This window comes from Oncorhynchus keta, chromosome 12 (genome assembly GCF_023373465.1).
Source record: "Oncorhynchus keta strain PuntledgeMale-10-30-2019 chromosome 12, Oket_V2, whole genome shotgun sequence".
Lineage (NCBI taxonomy): Eukaryota > Metazoa > Chordata > Actinopteri > Salmoniformes > Salmonidae > Oncorhynchus > Oncorhynchus keta.
The window spans coordinates 29,903,977-29,924,587 of NC_068432.1; the positions used below are offsets into that span (position 1 = coordinate 29,903,977).

At 48.6% G+C, this 20,611-nt stretch overlaps 1 protein-coding gene across 4 annotated transcripts in view; it reads right to left on the bottom strand.

The window, feature by feature from the left end:
* LOC118377396 (cell adhesion molecule DSCAML1-like) overlaps positions 1–20,611 on the bottom strand; it is a 127,942-nt gene that overhangs the window by 2,462 nt on the left and 104,869 nt on the right. For 2 of the 4 annotated variants that reach the window (XM_052457988.1, XM_052457987.1), the window contains exons 19-29: positions 13,358–13,513; positions 5,081–5,220; positions 4,120–4,170; positions 3,539–3,692; positions 2,606–2,723; positions 2,251–2,414; positions 1,923–2,021; positions 1,268–1,456; positions 766–1,053; positions 366–521; positions 151–181 (exon numbers count right to left, since the gene is read on the bottom strand). In XM_052457988.1, coding sequence (XP_052313948.1) covers positions 151–181; positions 366–521; positions 766–1,053; positions 1,268–1,456; positions 1,923–2,021; positions 2,251–2,414; positions 2,606–2,723; positions 3,539–3,692; positions 4,120–4,170; positions 5,081–5,220; positions 13,358–13,513 — 1,546 coding nt within the window. The remainder of the gene's footprint in view (positions 1–150; positions 182–365; positions 522–765; positions 1,054–1,267; positions 1,457–1,922; positions 2,022–2,250; positions 2,415–2,605; positions 2,724–3,538; positions 3,693–4,119; positions 4,171–5,080; positions 5,221–13,357; positions 13,514–20,611) is intronic. The other 2 variants (XM_052457990.1, XM_052457989.1) reach the window with 1 other exon arrangement.

Genomic DNA, 20,611 nt, shown 5'->3' on the forward strand with positions numbered 1-20,611 from the left:
ACACGTATACATATATAACAGGAGTATATTGGTGATACTTTATAAGAGTTTACTGGGACTTGCAGGTATATTCAAAGATCCATCAAGATCCCCTGGAAAATTACACATCCATAACCACAGGCACCAATCAATCTAGAGTATTATCCTTACCTGATAAGCATCTCTGCAAGGCTCTTAGCATCTGTGAAAGCAAACACAAATATCTTTATTAGATTATAATGGATCATCATGTGGATTAGGCTAATTATTTTGACGTGTTACCTTTAGTGCTTCTCAGTTATTTACTCATTTACTTATGGCTCTTCCTCTCTGTTCTCCCCTCCCCCTCTTCCCTCTCTTTCCCCCTCCTTCCCTTTGTTTCTCACCTCTGAGTCGTTTGAGTCTCTTCTCCTTGCGTTTCTTGCGGATGATGAAGAGCAGGGCGACGCCCAGGGTGACCAGGATGACAGGAGAACCGATGGAGAACAGCTTCTTCACATCATCTCTGTCCTCATGGGCAGAGCTTATAGGAGGGATGGTACCTGGGAGGGAGAGAAGGGGTGAGAGGGAAAGTGAGAGGGAGGGAAAGGGGGTCAGAGGTAGATTAAAGGACTGCTTTTACCACCACTTTCAAGCCCACTCACATTCTACTCCTCCTTCTCTCCCTTTTTTGGTCTCCCTCCTTATGATGTAATTAGCTCTGAATAAGAGTCTGCTAAAATGTACATGAAAATGTCAAAGCAGCAAGTGAGAGCAGTTATCTGGTAGAAACAGGAAGTGACTCACTGCCGTCATAGTCTGTGGTGGCAAACTGGGAGCTTTGGTTCCCACAGCCGGCGCTATTACAGGCCTTCATCTTCAGCTCGTACCAGGTGGCCTCCCGCAGCTCGCTGAGGAATAGCTGGGCCGTGGCGTTGGCCTTCAGGCTCTGCCAGGCCCACGTGCCCTTGGGCCGGAAGTCCAGCAGCAGAGCGGTGATGGGGCAGCCGCCGCTGGTCCAGCCCTGCAGGTTGAGCCCCGCGTGGGTGGAGTTGATGTGGGTGAGCAGGGGCTGCTCTTTGTTGAACACGGGCTCTGCAGGAGAAGAGAAGAGACAGGGAGATTGTCAGACTGGCGGTAACTGAAGTTAGTGTGTTAGAGTGGGGATGTAGTTTATATGAGGTAAAACACACGATGTGAGGTAAAATATAAAATCATGCTGTGTTAAAATTAAACTATTTCTGCTCCTTCCTCCGCTACACCCTCGCTCACCTTCCCCCCTTCCCCTTGATCTTTCCTTTTCCCTCACCTCGTCCGTGGGTCTTAGCCTCGATGATCTCAGAGATGCGTCCTGAGCCCACACTGTTCTTGGCTGCCAGTTTGACCTTGTACCAGGTCCCACAGCGCAGGTTGTCCAGCCTGAAGGAACGCTCACTGGAACTAATGAACACATCCCTCCACTCCTCTGTGTTGTCCACTGAGTACTGCAGGACGAAACCTGAGGACACACAGGGATACACTACAGAATCAATTAAGCATTTCTTTATAATCTGCCGAATATACAAATAAACCATTTAAAAAACAATGAAATACTGTAAATGTCTATCAATTATAATATCGTCCCAGTTCAATTATTAAAGCCATATTACACAACCTGCACATACTCCACTGAGGTAAAATCAGGTCAGCTCTAACGGCTGTTACACCCCATGAACACCAGGGGGAGATAAAGGATTTAGAATGCCCTCAGTGATACAGTACCTTCTTTTGCTAGTATATCAGACATTAGGAGCTAAAAGTTAACACATTGACGGGAACCGAGAAAATGACACAAAAAGGTAAAAGGCTATATCAATATTATTTATATTTTTAGAGGAATTATCTCTCAGTGAGATACAGCAGGTAAAGAACTCTCCTCAGACTGATCCTAATGCACTAAGGCCCAGGGGGAGGGAGTGGTGTACCTCTGATGGAGCTGCCTCCGTTGTCCCCAGGGATCCAGGCCAGGGTGATGGAAGAGGTGGAGGTGGTGGAGACGGTCAGACGGGGCTGGTCTGGAGGAACTGAACATCCAGAGAGAGAACACAGTCAGACACAGTTAGAGTCAATCAGCACCACAGAGACCAGGCACAAACAACACACAGTGACAGTGAGCAGATTGAGGGACCAGATAGAGAGATACGATACACACACAGTCAGCGGAACACCCAGAAACCAGCTGAGACAACCCCAGAAGGTCCTCAGACCTCGCCCCACCCATACACTCAACCAGCCCAGCGTATCCCAGCTCACCTTGCACCAGTAGGTTTACTATGATGGTGTCAAAGCCCAGGGTGTTGGTGGCCGTGCACGTGTAGTACCCAGAATCCTCAGCTTTGACGGAACGTAACACCAGAGTACCGTTGGACAGGATCTGACGCTGCCCGTCCACAGTCACAGGGATAGTCGAGTCCTCACTGAGACACACACACAGAGGATCCCAGTTAGATCACAATACAGCAACCTCACACCTCTATGGTAGACTTAACCCTGACCTGAACCTTATCTTCCAAAACCCAGCATTGGCACCAAGTCTAAAGTTTCTCCTAGCATTGACTGAGAGTTCCCCACTTTACTTCCATGGAGGATGAGTTAGGAGAGTTCTGACCTGTCTTTGGTCCATTTGATGGTGGGGGTGGGTTCTCCCACTGAGCTGCAGGGCAGACGGACCTCCTTCACCCAGGGAGTAGTCACTGTGCCCCCGAAAGACAGGATCTTAGCTGGGGCTGCAGATAGAGGGCAGGTGACACAGGTTAAACTGGGATGTCACATATACACACACACACACACACACACACACACACACACACACACACACACACACACACACACACACACACACACACACACACACACTGAATATGCTCACATACACATGCACATTCACACACTTAAGCACCCAGGTACATTTACAGCCAGACAAACACTCTAACCTCTCTGCTCTGTTTCCACTTTCTTGTTGTGTAAACATCTTTCTCTAGTGTTTGCTGAGTGATCCTGGTATTGTGTAGGTTAGCCTGGAGGGTTTCCTTTTACCCACTGTTATGAGAGCAGAGCAGAGCATTGGAGTCCCCCTCCTATCCCTCCGTCTCGCTCAGTCCATCCATGCTCCATAGATTCTCCCCAGTATTGATCCCTGTCCACCCCCGTCCCTAAGGGCCAGTTTACTGGGTAGGCCCTGTTCATCACCACATAATTAACAACAGTGTTTCCTGCTACACCGCCAGCCCTCAATCAATACTACAGCTGTCAGTCAATAGAGAGAGAGAGAGAGAGAGAGAGAGAGAGAGAGAGAGAGAGAGAGAGAGAGAGAGAGAGAGAGAGAGGAAGAACTTGGGATAGAGAGGGAGAGAGGGAGAGAGAAGAGAGAAAGAAAGACAAGAGAGAGGAGAAAGGTACAGAGAGACAGATGAAAGCCCTCTGTGTAAGACAGACTATTTCTGAAATTCTTCTTCCTCTATTTTCTTCTTCTCTTTTTAAATAACCTTTACACAAATCCCTCCATCCCTCCTCAATTACCCCTCGCCCCCTCCTCCCTTACCTTTCCCAGCAGGCTCCACGGTGACCTTTTCACTGATGTTGCCGCGGCCAGCAGTTGTCACGGCGGAGGCCCAGATGAGGTACTGTTTACCGCGGGTCAGATGGGTGATCCTGTAGAACAACATCTCTGGGTTGGCCTCATACTCACTGGGAGCCTGGGGAGAGAGATACAGGTCCGATTATTAACACTGTGTAATACCATGGTATAATGGTACAGTAGCACTTTGGAGGGGCTGCTTGGCATATATGGTCTAATGGCATGAGGGAAGCCCAGATGACTTGAAAGAGAACTAAGGAGAACTAAGGAGTATAACTCATGCATGTATGCAGGCACGCAACACACACACACACACAGCCGTGTTTACTTGAACATGGCTTTAGTACCCAGTCTCTCTCACACACACACACACACACACACACACACACACACACACACACACACACACACACACACACACACACACACACACACACACACACACACACACACACACACACACACACACACACACACACACCACCTCCCTCATCTGTTCACCACTCAATACCATCTTCACCTCTTTTTTCGTTTGCCTCATTTACCTTTTTCTCTCTTTCTCTCTCCCTCCCTATCTCAGCCTCTACCCAGGCTTGCTGGAGAGCAGGGTGGGTATGACAGAGGGATAGAGAGAAGAAGGGAGGGGAGGAGGGAGAAGGGGTGAATGTGGGGCTCTGGGGGGGGTGAGTAACAGGAACATTAGAACATTCCTCCAGCGTGGAGGCAGCAGTGTCGTGGTGATCCAGGGAGTGATACAGAGAGATAATGAAAAGAGGAACAAAAGCACTCTCATCTCTGTGTGACTGATACCCTGCTCTGCTCCTCCCTCCCTCGTCTCCCTCCCCCGTCTCCCTCCTCTTCTCCATGCTCATTTACATGGTACTCATCCACATAGGGTGAGGATTTGTGAATGATAAGAAAGTGGAATTCTTCCATGATAGCAGGATTTTATTGGATCGTGTGTGTGTGGTCTGAATGTGTGCCACCAGAAAATGAGTGTGTGTGTGTGTGTATGTGTGTGTGAGAGAGAGAGAATAATGTAGATGTGTGAAAACTGCATAGCTAGTGCAGACCTGTGTGTGTGAGAGCTCCTGATGCTGCAGTGGGCATGTGTGAGCTTGTTCTCTGCTTCATTTGCATATCTACGTCTCATCACGTTGCCAAGACAACCTCATCTGTTCATCTGGGAGGGCAGGAAATAAAGCGACGGTGCAAACACAGTGAGATAGAGACACACCCAAACACCCCCCACATACACACACACACACACACACACACACACACACACACACACACACACACACACACACACACACACACACACACACACACACACACACACACACACACACACACACTGAGTGTTGGTTACTAATGAATTATCCATCAAGTGCTATATCATGCATTCACATCATGTCCTGTCATTAGGGCATTAATTCTCTGCCTCTACAATACCTGTAACTGCGCCTCCCCCATCCCATACTCTGCCCTCTCAGTGGTACTTACCGGCTGTCCGGAGCCTGGGCTGGAGCAGTAGATGGTGTACTTGCGGATGACACCATTGGGTTTAAGGGGGGGTAGCCAGGACACGACCACACTGTTGGGAGATGAGGGCACGGCTTTGATACCAGCTGGAGGACCTGGGACTGGAGAGGATACACAACACATAGACAGGTCAGCAGAGCTGTGTGTGTGTGTGTGTGTGTGTGTGTGTGTGTGTGTGTGTGTGTGTGTGTGTGTGTGTGTGTGTGTGTGTGTGTGTGTGTGTGTGTGTGTGTGTGTGTGTGTGTGTGCGCGTGTGTGCGTGTGTGCGTGTGTGAGTGTGTGTATGTGCGTGTGTGAATGTATGAGTGTGTCTTGTATGTTCCATCCAAGATGGCATAGCGGTTCAGATGTCTTTTGTCCTCGTCTTGTCGTGTCCCGTATATATATATATATATATATATATATCATCTTGAAAACACTCTCCTGCAACCCGCCTCACCAATTTATATTTATAAAAAAGTATTATTTACCTCAAATCTGTAATCCTCCAAGAAGCTAGCCAGAAACTCCAAGAAGCTAGCCAGAAACTAGCCAGAAGATAGCCCAGAAGCTAATCCAGAAGCTAATCAGAAGCTAGTTCAGAAGCTAGTTCAGAAGCTAGTTAGCGTCTTTACTGGCAAATCGTTAGTATTCAGCTAACCACGGTTTGTGGTCATCAGCTATCCTTTCGCTCGAAAATCTATCACCAGTTTTGTACGGTGCAGCGCAGCGCGGCTCGGAACGGAACATACCGGACCAATTTTTCTCTCCATGTCCCTGGATTTCAACCGCTCTCTGGACATTCATACCTGGATCTCACAGCTAGCTAGCTGCTATCCGTGTGACTATCGGCTTTTGTCGATTCCGGAGCAAACATCAATTATTCCGGAGCTAGCCAGCTCCGTCAATCACTCCTGAGTTCCATCAATCACTCCGGGGCTGCAGTCACCTATCCGGACCCGTTTTACTGCCTACGCGGAGCTCCACTGGGCCTTCACAACTGGACTGCCGACGTTATCTACCCGAAGGAGTTATCCGGCTGGCTCCTCCGTCGCAACGTTACCTGAACGCCCATCTGCGGCCTGCTAACCGTTAGCTGTCTATCTGAATAGATCGGCTGCTATCTGAATAGACAATCGGACAATTTATTTATTTATTTTTATTATTATTATGTTTCTTCTTGGGCCTCTATAACTATATATATTGTTTTTATTTTTGTTGTTGTTGTGTGATTTGGATTAATCCCCTCTACCACACGGAACTCCACTATTCTACTGACGGAACGCAAGAGGTGGCTAATAACAGACCTCCATCCTATGCTAGCTTGCTACCGATCGCCTGGCTAGCTGTCTAAATCGCCGTGACCCCCAACCAACCTCTCCACTCACTGGACCCTTTTGATCACTCGACTAAGCATGCCTCTCCTTAATGTCAATATGCCTTGTCCATTGCTGTTCTGGTTAGTGTTTATTGGCTTATTTCACTGTAGAGCCTCTAGTCCTGCTCACTATACCTTATCCAACCTATTAGTTCCACCACCCACACATGCAATGACATCTCCTGGTTTCAATGATGTTTCTAGAGACAATATCTCTCTCTTCATCACAATACCTAGGTTTACCTCCACTGTATTCACATCCTACCATACCTTTGTCTGTACATTATACCTTGATGCTATTTTATCGCCCCCAGAAACCTCCTTTTACTCTCTGTTCCAGACATTCTAGACGACCAATTCTTATTGCTTTTAGCCGAACCCTTATTCTACTCCTCCTATGTAGCGATGTAGAGGTGAATCCAGGCCCTGCAGTGCCTAACTCCACTCCTATTCCCCAGGTGCTCTCTTTTGATGACTTCTGTAACCGTAATAGCCTTGGTTTCATTCATGTTAACATTAGAAGCCTCCTCCCTAAGTTTGTTCTATTCACTGCTTTAGCATACTCTGCCAACCCGGATGTTCTAGCTGTGTCTGAATCCTGGTTTAGGAAGACCACCAAAAATTCTGAAATTTTAATTCCAAACTACAACTTTTTCAGACAAGATAGAACTGCCAAAGGGGGCAGTGTTGCAATCTACTGCAAAGATAGCCTGCAGAGTTCTGTCCTACTATCCAGGTCTGTACCCAAACAATTTGAACTTCTACTTCTACTTCCACCTCTCTAAAAACAAGTCTCTCACCGTTGCCGCCTGCTATAGACCACCATCTGCCCCCAGCTGTGCTCTGGACACCATATGTGAACTGATTGCCCCCCATCTATCTTCAGAGCTCGTGCTGCTAGGCGACCTAAACTGGAACATGCTTAACACCCCAGCCATCCTACAATCTAAACTTGATGCCCTCAATCTCACACAAATTATCAATGAACCTACCAGGTACCTCCCCAAAGCCTTAAACACGGGCACCCTCATAGATATCATCCTAACCAACTTGCCCTCTAAATACACCTCTGCTGTCTTCAACCAAGATCTCAGCGATCACTGCCTCATTGCCTGCATCCGTAATGGGTCAGTGGTCAAACGACCTCCACTCATCACTGTAAAACGCTCCCTGAAACACTTCAGCGAGCAGACCTTTCTAATCGACCTGGCCGGGGTATCCTGGAAGGATATTGATCTCATCCCATCAGTAGAGGATGCCTGGATATTTTTTTTAAATGCCTTCCTAACCACCTTAAATAAACATGCCCCATTCCAGAAATGTAGAACCAGGAACAGATATAGCCCTTGGTTCTCCCCAGACCTGACTGCCCTTAACCAACACAAAAACATCCTATGGCGTTCTGCATTAGCATCGAACAACCCCGTGATATGCAGCTGTTCAGGGAAGCTAGAAACCATTATACACAGGCAGTTAGAAAAGCCAAGGCTAGCTTTTTCAAGCCGAAATTTGCTTCCTGCAACACTAACTCAAAAAAGTTCTGGGACACTGTAATGTCCATGAAGAATAAGAACACCTCCTCCCAGCTGCCCACTGCACTGAAGATAGGAAACACTGTCACCACTGATAAATCCACCATAATTGAGAATTTCAATAAGCATTTTTCTACGGCTGGCCATGCTTTCCACCTGGCTACTCCTACCCCGGTCAACAGCACTGCACCCCCAACAGCAAGTCGCCCAAGCCTTCCCCATTTCTCCTTCTCCCAAATCCGTTCAGATGATGTTCTGAAAGAGCTGCAAAATCTGGACCCCTACAAATCAGCCGGGCGAGACAATCTGGACCCTTTCTTTCTAAAAATTATCTGCCGAAATTGTTGCCACCCCTCTATTACTAGCCTGTTCAACCTCTCTTTCGTGTCTTCTGAGATTCCCAAAGATTGGAAAGCAGCTGCGGTCATCCCACTCTTCAAAGGGGGACACACTCTTGACCCAAACTGCTACAGACCTATATCTATCCTACCATGCCTTTCTAAGGTCTTCGAAATCCAAGTCAACAAACAGATTACCGACCATTTCGAATCTCACCATACCTTCTCTGCTACGCAATCTGGTTTCAGAGCTGGTCATGGGTGCACCTCAGCCACGCTCAAGGTCCTAAACGATATCTTAACCGCCATCGATAAGAAACATTACTGTGCAGCCGTATTCATTGATCTGGCCAAGGCTTTCGACTCTGTCAATCACCACATCCTCATCGGCAGACTCGACAGCCTTGGTTTCTCAAATTATTGCCTCGCCTGGTTCACCAACTACTTCTCTGATAGAGTTCAGTGTGTCAAATCGGAGCTTCTGCTGTCCGGACCTCTGGCAGTCTATGGGGGTGCCACAGGGTTCAATTCTTGGACCGACTCTCTTCTCTGTATACATCAATGAGGTCGCTCTTGCTGCTGGTGAGTCTCTGATCCACCTCTACGCAGATGATACCATTCTGTATACTTCTGGCCCTTCTTTGGACACTGTGTTAACAACCCTCCAGGCAAGCTTCAATGCCATACAACTCTCCTTCAGTGGCCTCCAATTGCTCTTAAATACAAGTAAAACTAAATGCATGCTCTTCAACCGATCGCTACCTGCACTTACCCGCCTGTCCAACAACACTACTCTGGACGGCAACTACAAATACTTAGGTGTCTGGTTAGACTGTAAACTCTCCTTCCAGACCCATATCAAACATCTCCAATCCAAAGTAAAATCTAGAATTGGCTTCCTATTTCGCAACAAAGCATCCTTCACCCATGCTGCCAAACATACCCTTGTAAAACTGACCATCCTACCAATCCTCGACTTTGGCGATGTCATTTACAAAATAGCCTCCAATACCCTACTCAACAAATTGGATGCGGTCTATCACAGTGCAATCCGTTTTGTCACCAAAGCCCCATATACTATCCACCATTGCGACCTATACGCTCTCGTTGGCTGGCCCTCGCTTCATACTCGTCGCCAAACCCACTGGCTCCATGTCATCTACAAGACCCTGCTAGGTAATGTCCCCCCTTATCTCAGCTCGCTGGTCACCATAGCATCTCCCACCTGTAGCACACGCTCCAGCAGGGCTATCTCTCTAGTCACCCCCAAAACCAATTCTTTCTTTGGCCGCCTCTCCTTCCAGTTCTCTGCTGCCAATGACTGGAACGAACTACAAAAATCTCTGAAACTGGAAACACTTATCTCCCTCACTAGCTTTAAGCACCAACTGTCAGAGCAGCTCACAGATTACTGCACCTGTACATAGCCCACCTTTAATTTAGCCCAAACAACTACCTCTTTCCCAACTGTATTTTATTTATTTATTTATTTATTTTGCTCCTTTGCACCCCATTATTTTTATTTCTACTTTGCACATTCTTCCATTGCAAAACTACCATTCCAGTGTTTTACTTGCTATATTGTATTTACTTTGCCACCATGGCCTTTTTTGCCTTTACCTCCCTTCTCACCTCATTTGCTCACATCGTATATAGACTTGTTTATACTGTATTACTGACTGTATGTTTGTAATACTCCATGTGTAACTCTGTGTCGTTGTATGTGTCGAACTGCTTTGCTTTATCTTGGCCAGGTCGCAATTGTAAATGAGAACTTGTTCTCAACTTGCCTACCTGGTTAAATAAGGGTGAAATAAAAACATTTGTGTGTGTGTGTGTGTGTGTGCGTGTGTGTGCGTGCGTGTGTGTGCGCGTGTGTGTGTGTGTGTGCGTGTGTTTGACTGGGTACTAAAGCCATGTTCAAGTAAACACGGCTGTGTGCAGGGCCGTGGCTATTTCCGTGCGTGTGGGTGTTAAAGCCGTGTTAAAGTGAGCAGGGTAGTTTGCAGATTGCCAGTCTCATCCTGTGCTGTAAGCCGCTCTGGGAGGACTTGGAGGAGGTCCCCTGGGGAGAGGCCAGGCCCGGGCCAGAACAGGGCCAGCGGTGACATATGTTCACTCAGACACCGTGGTCAGCAGTTCTGCTCTCCTCGCTCTGCTCTGACACCCTACAGTCTAACTCTCTAACCCCTAAACAGATTAACACACACCAGGCTGCTCCTCATGCTCACTGCATGGCCACTTGACTGAGATGCCCAAAGAGCCTTATAACTCTATCAGTCATCAACAACATAAAGCCTCAATACTCTCCCACTGTCCACACATACAGAACACTGGACCTTATTCTAAGAATACAACCCGTTCATCAGATAGAAATACATGGGTCTCCCTGGGTTACAAGGGACAGGGTTCAAATGAATACTGTGAGGCAACACTACATTAGACCTTCCTCCATGTACTGTACTGTACAGCAGGACCTAAAGCACAAAGATTAAGGACCTATCCAACCCTAGATAGAGATCAGTAGCATTATGTGACCTGATGCACTTGACCCTGCTGGATCCTTTTACAGATTATAGTGAAGAGGGAGGACTGTTAGAGAGATCCAGGATCCCCTATCTCCTCCCTCTCTATCCCACCCAGGGCAGCCTGCTCCCCCCAGTAATCCTGCTCTCTCTCTGGGCCCCCTCCATCTCCTGGGGCTCCATCTCAACCACATTATGGCAGGAATAACACCAGGGACATGAGAGGGGAAGGGAGGGAGTGAGGGAGGAGAGGGTTAGGGGCAGCTCCAAGGGGAGATGAGAGGGGGGTTATAGGAGAAATGCATAATTATCATAACTGGGCCTTCATGTCAGAATGGGAAGGGGGGCGGGTTAATCTCCATCTGCTGCCCAAAATCTGCACGTTCCCAGTCCAGACTGTCTGATCCACTGTCAGACAACCCAGTGATGAGGAGTCATATACAGTCACCTACAGTACACTACTGCTGAACAACTAGCTACTTCTAACCATGGTCTTAACCATCACCATGACTATGCATCCCAAACCACAGCTACCAAAAGCCTTCAGAGAGAAACGGACAACCTCAGCCTCCCAAAGAGCCTCAAATACCATGGACCAGCAGAGAAGAGCATGTGGCACAGGAGGGATAACATAGATAAAGTCTAAGGCACCACCAAGGCTAAAACAGTATATATAGGAAGTACTACAAAGAGTTAACAAAGCATCTAGTAAAGCAGGGCAAACTGAGGAGGGCTAACATGTCTCTTGTCCTCCATCAATCAACCCATTTTTTCTTTCTTTTCATCTTTTGTCTCTCGCTCCTTCGCCCGGGCAGGCCCAGCTGTGCCACCTCTCCCTCTCTCCCTCCCATTCTCCTCTCTCTCTCCACCCCCCTCCTCCTCCTGTTTAGGGGAGTGAAGGAGACAGGGATTGGCCTGTAATCCAGCCTTCAATGGTGTAAGCACAAAATTAATTATCTCTAATCCAGGAGGAGTTAATTCCTGGGCCTGGCTGCCTGGCTGCCTGACTGCCTGACTGCCTGGCTGCCTGGCTGCCTGACTGCCTGACTGCCTGGCTGCCTGGCTGCCTGGCTGCCTGACTGCCTGGCTGCCTGGCTACCTGGCTGGTTGGCTACTTGTGTCCAGGGGGGCTGTGGGCTGCAGGGCTGGGTGCTGTGGATCAGTCCCCTTCCTCTCCCTCATTCTGCCTCTACTCCTCTTCTATCCCCTATCTCTAGTCTTGAGCCCTCAGCCATGGGCCAAAGCCTCTTAATTCTCATTATCACTGGTAATGGGGCCTCACGACACAAATGAGCTTTAGTCATGGGCTTGAGATACACCCTGACACTCTTCTCTATCCCCCCATGAACACACATACAGCCTTCCTCTGAGCTTCTCCTCTCTTCCAAGCAGTGTGCATCTCAGTGTGACTGTGGTTCTATCTTTCTGTGGTATATATATATTTATAGACTGGGGGGTTCGAGCCCTGAATACTGATTGGCTGAAAGCCGTGGTATATCAGACAGTATACCTCGGGTAAGACAAAACACAGATTTTTACTGCTCTAATTACGTTGGTAAAAAGTGTATTATAGCAATGAGGCACCTTGAAGGTTTGTGGTATATGGCCAATATATCATGGCTAAGGGCTGTATCCAGGCACACCGCCTTGCGTTGTGCGTATGAACAGCACTTAGCCGTGGTATATTGGCCATATACCATACCTCCTTGGGCGTTATTGCTTAAATATACACTACCGTTCAAAAGTTTGGGGTCACTTAGAAATGTCCTTGTTTTTGAAAGAAAAGCTCATTTTTTGTCCATTAAAATAACTGCAAATTGATCAGAAATACAGTGTAGACATTGTTAATGTTGTAAATGACTATCGTAGCTGGAAACGACACATTTTTAATGGAATATATACATAGGCGTACAGAGGCCCATTATCAGCAACCATCACTCCTGTGTTCCAATGGCACGTTGTTTTAACTAATCCAAGTCTTTGTTTCTGGCCATTTTGATCCTGTAATTGAACCCACAAATGCTGATGCTCCAGATACTCAACTAGTCTAAAGAATGCCAGTCTTATTGCTTCTTTAATCAGAACAACAGTTTTCAGCTGTGCTAACATAATTGCAAAATGATAAACTTGGATTAGCTATAACAACATGCCATTGGAACACAGGAGTGATGGTTGAAGATAATGGGCCTCTGTACGCCTATGTAGATATTCCATAAAAAAATATTTTGTTTTCAGCTACAATAGTCATTTACAACATTAACAATGTCTACACTGTATTTCTGATCAATTTTATGTTATTTTAATGGACAAGAATTGTGCTTTTCTTTCAAAAACAAGGATATTTCTAAGTGACCCCAGATTTTGGAACGGTAGTGTATATATGGGTTAAAGTCGATATCAGTGGGAGGATAATGTATATGTGTGTGTTGACAGAGAGTGTTTGCGCGTGTGTGTGTCTGCGCAAGTGCACGTGTGTGTGTACTCACGGTCCTCGCGGGTTTGGATGTACAGGACATTGCTCCTGACCCCGTCCCCAGCCTGTGTGTAGGCCAGCACCTGGACACTGTAGTTAGTAAACTTCTCCAGCCCTCTCAGCTCCACCTGCTCACGAGTTGTAGTGATGTTTTGCATCTCTCCCCATTCTGAGAGAGAGAGCGAGAGAGAGAGAGTGAGAGAGAGATTAAGCCTTGTTTGTTCATATATCACAATGCACAAATTGGGAGGAAAATACAGGTTCGGCTAAAGGGGGCAAGGTAAACATACAAATAATATATTCCAGGTAAATCCCATAGAGAGACAGATGAGGAGAAGGGGTGTGTGAAGGGTTAGGAGAAAGATGAGAAGAAGGGGTGTGTGAAGGGTTAGGAGACAGATGAGGAGAAGGGGTGTGTGAAGAGTTAGGAGACAGATAGGGAATGGGGTGTGTGAAGGGTTAGGAGACAGATGAGGAGAAGGGGTGTGTGAAGGGTTAGGAGACAGATAGGGAATGGGGTGTGTGAAGGGTTAGGAGACAGATGAGGAGAAGGGGTGTGTGAAGGGTTAGGAGACAGATAGGGAATGGGGTGTGTGAAGGGTTGGGAGACAGATTGGGAATGGGGTGTGTGAAGGGTTAGGAGACAGATTGGAAATGGGGTGTGTGAAGGGTTAGGAGACAGATAGGGAATGGGGTGTGTGAAGGGTTAGGAGACAGATTGGGTGTGTGAAGGGTTAGGAGACAGATAGGGAATGGGGTGTGTGAAGGGTTAGGAGACAGATTGGGAATGGGGTGTGTGAAGGGTTAGGAGACAGATGAGGAGAAGGGGTGTGTGAAGGGTTAGGAGACAGATAGGGAATGGGGTGTGTGAAGGGTTGGGAGACAGATTGGGAATGGGGTGTGTGAAGGGTTAGGAGACAGATTGGAAATGGGGTGTGTGAAGGGTTAGGAGACAGATAGGGAATGGGGTGTGTGAAGGGTTAGGAGACAGATTGGGTGTGTGAAGGGTTAGGAGACAGATAGGGAATGGGGTGTGTGAAGGGTTAGGAGACAGATTGGGAATGGGGTGTGTGAAGGGTTAGGAGACAGATGAGGAGAAGGGGTGTGTGAAGGGTTAGGAGACAGATAGGGAATGGGGTGTGTGAAGGGTTGGGAGACAGATTGGGAATGGGGTGTGTGAAGGGTTAGGAGACAGATGAGGAGAAGGGGTGTGTGAAGGGTTAGGAGACAGATAGGGAATGGGGTGTGTGAAGGGTTAGGAGACAGATAGGGAATGGGGTGTGTGAAGGGTTAGGAGACAGATAGGGAATGGGGTGTGTGAAGGGTTAGGAGACAGATGAGATGAAGGGGTGTGTGAAGGGTTAGGAGACAGATGAGGAGAAGGGGTGTGTGAAGGGTTAGGGGACAGATAGGGAATGGGGTGTGTGAAGGGTTAGGAGACAGATTGGGAATGGGGTGTGTGAAGGGTTAGGAGACAGATAGGGAATGGGGTGTGTGAAGGGTTAGGAGACAGATAGGGAATGGGGTGTGTGAAGGGTTGGGAGACAGATTGGGAATGGGGTGTGTGAAGGGTTAGGAGACAGATGAGGAGAAGGGGTGTGTGAAGGGTTAGGAGACAGATAGGGAATGGGGTGTGTGAAGGGTTAGGAGACAGATAGGGAATGGGGTGTGTGAAGGGTTAGGAGACAGATAGGGAATGGGGTGTGTGAAGGGTTAGGAGACAGATGAGATGAAGGGGTGTGTGAAGGGTTAGGAGACAGATGAGGAGAAGGGGTGTGTGAAGGGTTAGGAGACAGATAGGGAATGGGGTGTGTGAAGGGTTAGGAGACAGATGAGGAGAAGGGGTGTGTGAAGGGTTAGGAGACAGATAGGGAATGGGGTGTGTGAAGGGTTAGGAGACAGATAGGGAATGGGGTGTGTGAAGGGTTAGGAGACAGATAGGGAATGGGGTGTGTGAAGGGTTAGGAGACAGATGAGATGAAGGGGTGTGTGAAGGGTTAGGAGACAGATGAGGAGAAGGGTGTGTGAAGGGTTAGGAGACAGATTGGGAATGGGGTGTGTGAAGTGTGTGAAGGGTTAGGGTTAGACAGATGAGGAGAAGGGGTGTGTGAAGGGTTAGGAGACAGATAGAGAATGGGGTGTGTGAAGGGTTAGGAGACGTATGAGGAGAAGGGGTGTGTGAAGGGTTAGGAGACAGATGAGGAGAAGGGGTGTGTGAAGGGTTAGGAGACAGATAGTGAATGGGGTGTGTGAAGGGTTAGGAGACAGATGAGGAGAAGGGGTGTGTGAAGGGTTAGGAGACAGATAGGGAATGGGGTGTGTGAAGGGTTAGGAGACAGATGAGGAGAAGGGGTGTGTGAAGGGTTAGGAGACAGATAGGGAATAGGGTGTGTGAAGGGTTAGGAGACAGATAGGGAATGGGGTGTGTGAAGGGTTAGGAGACAAATAGGGAATGGGGTGTGTGAAGGGTTAGGAGACAGATGAGGAGAAGGGGTGTGTGAAGGGTTAGGAGACAGATGAGGAGAAGGGGTGTGTGAAGGGTTAGGAGACAGATAGGGAATGGGGTGTGTGAAGGGTTAGGAGACAGATTGGGAATGGGGTGTGTGAAGGGTTAGGAGACATATGAGGAGAAGGGGTGTGTGAAGGTTTAGGAGACAGATAGGGAATGGGGTGTGTGAAGGGTTAGGAGACAGATAGGGAATGGGGTGTTTGAAGGGTTAGGAGACAGATGAGGAGAAGGGGTGTGTGAAGGGTTAGGAGACAGATAGGGAATGTGGTGTGTGAAGGGTTAGGAGACAGACAGGGAATGGGGTGTGTGAAGGGTTAGGAGACATATGAGGAGAAGGGGTGTGTGAAGGGTTAGGAGACAGATAGGGAATGGGGTGTGTGAAGGGTTAGGAGACAGATAGGGAATGGGGTGTGTGAAGGGTTAGGAGACAGATGAGGAGAAGGGGTATGTGAAGGGTTAGGAGACAGATAGAGAATGGGGTGTGTGAAGGGTTAGGAGACAGATAGGGAATGGGGTGTGTGAAGGGTTAGGAGACAGATGAGGAGAAGGGGTGTGTGAAGGGTTAGGAGACAGATAGGGAATGGGGTGTGTGAAGGGTTAGGAGACAGATAGGGAATGGGGTGTGTGAAGGGTTAGGAGACAGATGAGGAGAAGGGGTGTTTGAAGGGTTAGGAGACAGATAGGGAATGGGGTGTGTGAAGGGTTAGGAGACAGATAGGGAATGGGGTGTGTGAAGGGTTAGGAGACAGATGAGGAGAAGGGGTATGTGAAGGGTTAGGAGACAGATAGAGAATGGGGTGTGTGAAGGGTTAGGAGACAGATAGGGAATGGGGTGTGTGAAGGGTTAGGAGACAGATGAGGAGAAGGGGTGTGTGAAGGGTTAGGAGACAGATAGGGAATGGGGTGTGTGAAGGGTTAGGAGACAGATAGGGAATGGGGTGTGTGAAGGGTTAGGAGACAGATGAGGAGAAGGGGTGTGTGAAGGGTTAGGAGACAGATGAGGAGAAGGGGTGTGTGAAGGGTTAGGAGACAGATAGGGAATGGGGTGTGTGAAGGGTTAGGAGACAGATTGGGAATGGGGTGTGTGAAGGGTTAGGAGACAGATGAGGAGAAGGGGTGTGTGAAGGGTTAGGAGACAGATAGGGAATGGGGTGTGTGAAGGGTTAGGAGACAGATTGGGAATGGGGTGTGTGAAGGGTTAGGAGACAGATGAGGAGAAGGGGTGTGTGAAGGGTTAGGAGACAGATAGGGAATGGGGTGTGTGAAGGGTTAGGAGACAGATTGGAAATGGGGTGTGTGAAGGGTTAGGAGACAGATAGGAAATGGGGTGTGTGAAGGGTTAGGAGACAGATAGGGAATGGGGTGTGTGAAGGGTTAGGAGACAGATGAGGAGAAGGGGTGTGTGAAGGGTTAGGAGACAGATAGGGAATGGGGTGTGTGAAGGGTTAGGAGACAGATAGGGAATGGGGTGTGTGAAGGGTTAGGAGACAGATGAGATGAAGGGGTGTGTGAAGGGTTAGGAGACAGATGAGGAGAAGGGGTGTGTGAAGGGTTAGGGACAGATAGGGAATGGGGTGTGTGAAGGGTTAGGAGACAGATGAGGAGAAAGGGGTGTGTGAAGGGTTAGGAGACAGATGAGGAGAAGGGGTGTGTGAAGGGTTAGGAGACAGATAGTGAATGGGGTGTGTGAAGGGTTAGGAGACAGATGAGGAGAAGGGGTGTGTGAAGGGTTAGGAGACAGATAGGAGAATGGGGTGTGTGAAGGGTTAGGAGACAGATAGGGAATGGGGTGTGTGAAGGGTTAGGAGACAGATGAGGAGAAGGGGTGTGTGAAGGGTTAGGAGACAGATGAGGAGAAGGGGTGTGTGAAGGGTTAGGAGACAGATAGGGAATGGGGTGTGTGAAGGGTTAGGAGACATATGAGGAGAAGGGGTGTGTGAAGGGTTAGGAGACAGATAGGGAATGGGGTGTGTGAAGGGTTAGGAGACAGATAGGGAATGGGGTGTTTGAAGGGTTAGGAGACAGATGAGGAGAAGGGGTGTGTGAAGGGTTAGGAGACAGATAGGGAATGGGGTGTGTGAAGGGTTAGGAGACAGATGAGGAGAAGGGGTGTGTGAAGGGTTAGGAGACAGATGAGGAGAAGGGGTGTGTGAAGGGTTAGGAGACAGATAGGGAATGGGGTGTGTGAAGGGTTAGGAGACAGACAGGGAATGGGGTGTGTGAAGGGTTAGGAGACATATGAGGAGAAGGGGTGTGTGAAGGGTTAGGAGACAGATGAGGAGAAGGGGTGTGTGAAGGGTTAGGAGACAGATAGGGAATGGGGTGTGTGAAGGGTTAGGAGACAGATGAGGAGAAGGGGTGTGTGAAGGGTTAGGAGACAGATGAGGAGAAGGGGTGTTTGAAGGGTTAGGAGACAGATAGGGAATGGGGTGTGTGAAGGGTTAGGAGACAGATGAGGAGAAGGGGTGTGTGAAGGGTTAGGAGACAGATAGAGAATGGGGTGTGTGAAGGGTTAGGAGACAGATAGGGAATGGGGTGTGTGAAGGGTTAGGAGACAGATGAGGAGAAGGGGTGTGTGAAGGGTTAGGAGACAGATAGGGAATGGGGTGTGTGAAGTGTTAGGAGACAGATAGGGAATGGGGTGTGTGAAGGGTTAGGAGACAGATAGGGAATGGGGTGTGTGAAGGGTTAGGAGACAGATGAGGAGAAGGGGTGTGTGAAGGTTTAGGAGACAGATAGGGAATGGGGTGTGTGAAGGGTTAGGAGACAGATAGGGAATGGGGTGTGTGAAGGGTTAGGAGACAGATGAGGAGAAGGGGTGTGTGAAGGGTTAGGAGACAGATAGGGAATGGGGTGTGTGAAGGGTTAGGAGACAGATAGGGAATGGGGTGTGTGAAGGGTTAGGAGACATATGAGGAGAAGGGGTGTGTGAAGGGTTAGGAGACAGATAGGTAATGGGGTGTTTGAAGGGTTAGGAGACAGATGAGGAGAAGGGGTGTGTGAAGGGTTAGGAGACAGATAGGGAATGGGGTGTGTGAAGGGTTAGGAGACAGATAGGGAATGGGGTGTGTGAAGGGTTAGGAGACATATGAGGAGAAGGGGTGTGTGAAGGGTTAGGAGACAGATAGGGAATGTGTGTGAAGGGTTAGGAGACAGATGAGGAGAAGGAGTATGTGAAGGGTTAGGAGACAGATAGGGAATGGGGTGTGTGAAGGGTTAGGAGACAGATAGGAGGGGTGTGTGAAGGGTTAGGAGACAGATAGGGAATGGGGTGTGTGAAGGGTTAGGAGACAGATGAGGAGAAGGGGTGTGTGAAGGGTTAGGAGACAGATAGGGAATGGGGTGTGTGAAGGGTTAGGAGACAGATAGGGAATGGGGTGTGTGAAGGGTTAGGAGACAGATGAGGAGAAGGGGTGTGTGAAGGGTTAGGAGACAGATGAGGAGAAGGGGTGTGTGAAGGGTTAGGAGACAGATGAGGAGAAGGGGTGTGTGAAGGGTTAGGAGACAGATAGGGAATGGGGTGTGTGAAGGGTTAGGAGACAGATAGGGAATGGGGTGTGTGAAGGGTTAGGAGACAGATGAGGAGAAGGGGTGTGTGAAGGGTTAGGAGACAGATAGGGAAATGGGTGTGTGAAGGGTTAGGAGACAGATAGGAAATGGGGGTGTGTGAAGGGTTAGGAGACAGATGAGGAGAAGGGGTGTGTGAAGGGTTAGGAGACAGATGAGGAGAAGGGTGTGTGAAGGGTTAGGAGACAGATAGGAATGGGGTGTGTGAAGGGTTAGGAGACAGATGAGGAGAAGGGGTGTGTGAAGGGTTAGGAGACAGATGAGGAGAATGGGTGTGTGAAGGGTTAGGAGACAGATAGGGAATGGGGTGTGTGAAGGGTTAGGAGACAGATGAGGAAAGGGGTGTGTGAAGGGTTAGGAGACAGATGGGAGAAGGGGTGTGTGAAGGGTTAGGAGACAGATAGAATGGGGTGTGTGAAGGGTTAGGAGACAGATGAGGAGAAGGGGTGTGTGAAGGGTTAGGAGACAGATAGGGAATGGGGTGTGTGAAGGGTTAGGAGACAGATAGGGGGGTGTGTGAAGGGTTAGGAGACAGATGAGGAGAAGGGGTGTGTGAGGGGTTAGGAGACAGATAGGGAATGGGGGGTGTGAAGGGTTAGGAGACAGCTTGGGAAAGGGGTGTGTGAAGGGGTAGGAGACAGATGAGGAGAAGGGGTGTGTGAAGGGTTAGGAGACAGATAGGGAATGGGGTGTGTGAAGGGTTAGGAGACAGATAGGGAATGGGGTGTTTGAAGGGTTAGGAGACAGATGAGGAGAAGGGTTAGAGACAGATGAGGAAGGGGTGTGTGAAGGGTTAGAGACAGATAGGGAATGGGGTGTGTGAAGGGTTAGGAGACAGATAGGAAGGGGTGTGTGAAGGTTAGTGAGGGAATGGGGTGTGTGAAGGGTTAGAGACAGATAGGAGAATGGGGTGTGTGAAGGGTTAGGAGACAGATAGGGAATGGGGTGTGTGAAGGGTTAGGAGACAGATAGGAGAAGGGTGTGTGAAGGGTTAGGAGACAGATAGGGAATGGGGGTGTGTGAAGGGTTAGGAGACAGATGGGAATGGGGTGTGTGAAGGGTTAGGAGACAGATAGGAGAATGGGGGTGTGTGAAGGGTTAGGAGACAGATGGGGAGAATGGGGTGTGTGAAGGGTTAGGAGACAGATGGGAAGATGAGGAGGGTGTGTGAAGGGTTAGGAGACAGATAGG